The sequence below is a fragment of the Aplysia californica genome, unplaced genomic scaffold, assembly GCF_000002075.1.
Source record: "Aplysia californica isolate F4 #8 unplaced genomic scaffold, AplCal3.0 scaffold00260, whole genome shotgun sequence".
Taxonomy (NCBI): Eukaryota; Metazoa; Mollusca; class Gastropoda; order Aplysiida; family Aplysiidae; genus Aplysia; species Aplysia californica.
The window spans coordinates 674,753-678,775 of record NW_004797530.1 but is presented as its reverse complement, the minus strand read 5'-3'; the positions used below and the strand labels follow the sequence as shown (position 1 = coordinate 678,775).

Sequence of the window (4,023 nt, the reverse complement as noted above, 5' to 3'; positions counted from 1 at the left end):
AAAAAATGTCAATTTTCAGTTACCATGGACTCTTAAGCTAAGGAAATAACTAATCTTTGGCGGCCATTTTCTCACTAATTTGCCCCTGAAAACAGGTAACCCTCACCTCCTTCTTTTGCAAATATCTCGACTTGTATTCAAAATAAATGAATTTTTTTTTCATCCAAATAAGTACAAGTGAACAAGTTTTAAGATGATACCAATAACTCTACATGCCCCAAAATTGACAAGAGCCTGATTCCACCACGCTGCCTCACAATGGGAGGCAAAAAAAGGGGATCTTTAGAGGAGATTCCAGTAATTGAGCTGTCTCTACCACAATCTACAAAATAAGGATAAAAATAAACTAATCACAATTTCTAATGCTGTGGCTTCTCCTAGTGACTTGGTAGAACACCAACTGTTTCGATTTTTTTTTAGCTTCAATCACTCTTTTTTTCTCTTAAAGCTTCAGCACAAATTTTGAGCTACTGCTCAGACCTCGTACTTTCATATTGTTCCCTTTAACTTTAAGGGATTACCTCTGCTCATATGTTACATTTTATTATAGTCTCTTAATAATTATTGATTGTTACTTTTCAGGCCCTGGAAGATGCATACCTGCATGAGAAACCAATTCTGAAGGAAATCCTGGAATATTTGGACAAAGTCTTCACTGCCATCTTTATTATTGAGATGTTGATCAAGTGGCTGGCATTTGGATTCAAAACCTACTTCACAGATGCATGGTGCTGGCTAGACTTCACAATTGTCATGGTAGGGCACTCTGATACATTTAAGGAGAAATATGTTCTGTACACTTTAGGGAAAATTATCACATAACACAGAAGAAGAAATCATTCTCTCTTTCCCTCTTTTTCCTGCAACTTTCTCTGTCTGTCACATATTTCACCCGGCATTCAAAAGAGAACACTGTTATTCATTTGTTTCACACAACCTGTTTGTCTTTAAAATGGGTTGTACTCACAAAGCAATATATAAAAGTTGACAAATGTTCAGAAGTGGCATGGCCATGATTTGTTCTTCATAGGTCTACATGATTAGTTCAGAGGAGAAGGAATAATATGATTGTCCAGTGCACACTCGTCAGAGAAAACTTGATAATAAACTTTGCCTCTTTAAGGTTTTGACCCCAATATATTGTTGTTCCCTATATCCTCCTAGAATGTGTCCCAGTTGCCTAACATTATGTCTTTCCACAAAGTGTTCCAAACTCAAAAATAGTCTAATATCTAATATTGTGCATCTTAAAGTGGCCATAAAACTGTACGAATGCGTTAACATTTGTAAACTTATGATCAGTGCACACTACAGAAAATTTCAACAGATCTCTATTTGATATGGTTTGATACAGTTGAGAGCAGCCAGATTTTCCTTTGTGGAGGGGCAAAAGCTGCCATGATGGTACAGTTTAATCAAATCCTCAAAAATCAAGTGTTTGCTTTCCTGGGTTACAATCAGCTCCAGTTGATAAAATCAGGAAATTACAAAGGGGGTCTCTCTTGGCCTAGAGGTTAGGGTGTTTGCATCTCATTCTAAGGTCCTAGCGGCGGAAAAATGTTCTTCTCTATAAATTGTCTCCTTTCACTTCCTTTCCAGCTCTCCAGCAATGTTCTGTCGTCTGCTCTCGTCTCCACTTTCTGCCCCCACCCTCTCAACTGCTTTGCCCCCTCCTCTTGGCTCCTGACTCTTTCTGTAGCCTTTCTACTGCTTAAACCTCCTTGGCTTCTTACTGCTGTCTTTCAGCAACACCCCTGATCTTCTGGTAGGAAAGATCTACACCTAGCCTTCTCAGACTAGGGTGAAAAATCTCAGAGGTCCCGTGAGCAAGTTTCGCTTGTTAAAGATCCCTTGGTGGTCTAAAATCGATAAGAGTAGGCTTCGACCTCCACCCTGGCAAAATTCAAAATTTTCTACCAACTGAAATAAATATTTAAAATTAGTGTGTCCCGCACACTCATATGACCTTATGCAGTTGCGAGCACCATAAAACACTAAAACACTTACCTTAAAAAAAAATTACAGAGCTAGTCATTGTCACATAACATTACATGGTCAGATATTTTGTTTGTAGCTTAATGTGACAGGCTGTAAATGATGTCTGGGTCAAATTTGATGAAATCGATCTAAAATAGAGATCAGTTTGATGTAGAGTGCAAAAGACATCTTTTTGCCCTACCCAAACAAATCTGATTTGATCATATATATATATATGATCAATGGCCATCTATTCTAACTTTGCTTTATGGGGGGTTGGCGGATGCTCTGGTGTAGTTTGCTCCTTCTTCCCTATCAAACAACCATCGTCCCTATCTCTCCTACTTCTTTTTTGTGTTTGATACTCTCCTGTAACACCTCTAATCTTTGGCCTGATAACCTAATTGGGTAATAAATGCAGCACAATGCTTACTGAAATAAAATAATAAAGAAATGAATTACAGCTTTATTAATTCCAGAATGGCAAATTGGTTTGCAATGGCAAACATGCATACATCATTCATACATACATACATACATACTTACATACATACATACATACATACATACACACACACACACACACACACACACACACACACACACATACTTAAAAAACATAATATAACTTTGCTTTATGTGTTTCTGTGTGCCCTCAGTTGTCCATTGTGATGCTGGTGGCAGATCTGACGGCCTCTGAGGAAGGTGGAGGAAGCATGAGCTGGATGAAATCCATGAGGACGCTGAGAGCGTTACGTCCCCTCAGAGCTGTCAGTCGATGGGAGGGCATGAGAGTATGTCATATTTTTATTTTCTTTCCTTTTTGTGCATCCAGTCTTAAGCAGGATATATCCAGGCTAAAGTGGAATATTACTGTAATATTATGTGTGCCATCGTGGTGAAATCAGACGCTCATCACAATAATGAAACTGAAGAGACCAACATTTTTCCTCAAATTTAGTCATTTCAATCGAGTTTTTTTGTTGTTGAGGGCTCTGCATGTCCAATTAAAAACACATTCCTGCATATAGTTTACAAAAAATGTTCATCAAAGACACAAGAGTTGTAAATTTTCAGTTTCCAAGGATCCTACAGTTCTGGAACTCTCTGTCTTTGGCAGCCATTTTCTTGCTTATTTTCCCTCTTACACCAGGCATCTCCCTCCTTTTTTACTCTCAATGTCTCAACTTCTGTTCAAGATACATGGGTATTTTTTTCATCAAAAGAAGGGCAAATAAGCAAGCTTTTTGGTGATACCAATAACTGCAAAAGCCCAAAAATTGATGAGCGGCTGATTCCAACACATCATGACACATTTCTGTGTGTATAGAGTCAAATTAAATTATGAAAAGCATCATTCCACTGTGATAACTTTTTTTGGACTGTATCGCACATTGATTGTATCATGCTCTTACCATAATGTATCTGAAATGTATAGGTTGGACTTTTTTGTTATAGAACCATTGTTGAGACCAATTTCTGAGGCCTAAATAAAAATTAGGAGTCAACGTGCAGTATAATAATAATTACATAATTTATATAAAGCATTTCCACACTCTACAGCATGCTCTATGCGCTTCTACAACTTTTACATCGGAAGGGTTTATTTGCATTGTGCAAAATTTTCAGTTCAAGTAAGTAAAGTAAACAGTTGTGGCAGGGTTAAAGCATAATGCCATTGGTGTGTTTGTACTCTTCCCACAGGTGGTTGTGAATGCTCTGTTCAAGGCGATTCCCTCCATTTGCAATGTGTTGCTGGTGTGTCTCGTGTTCTGGCTAATCTTTGGTATCATGGGAGTACAACTCTTCAATGGAAAGTTCCATGCCTGCAGGGACGAAAAGGGAGACAAATATCCCAGAGAGGAAGTATGTAACTTTTTTTGCATGGAAAAGAGTATTAGTGTTCTTTGTGGCTAATTTACAGGGCATTTTGTTTCTTTTTCAGGAACACTTTTACAAAGGCTACTCACAATCATACACATTGGCACACACATACACACATATATATATATATTCAATGTTCTGGTATGAATTAGAGAGAGTATG

At 37.9% G+C, this 4,023-nt stretch overlaps 1 protein-coding gene across 1 annotated transcript in view; it reads left to right on the top strand.

Moving 5' to 3' along the window:
- Window positions 1–4,023, top strand: part of LOC100533425 (sodium channel alpha-subunit SCAP1) — a gene marked incomplete in the record, with an annotated part of 152,143 nt that overhangs the window by 133,819 nt on the left and 14,301 nt on the right. Inside the window, 3 exon segments of the mRNA NM_001204708.1 lie at window positions 580–756; window positions 2,637–2,771; window positions 3,682–3,843. Of these exon segments, the coding sequence (NP_001191637.1) occupies window positions 580–756; window positions 2,637–2,771; window positions 3,682–3,843 (474 nt within the window).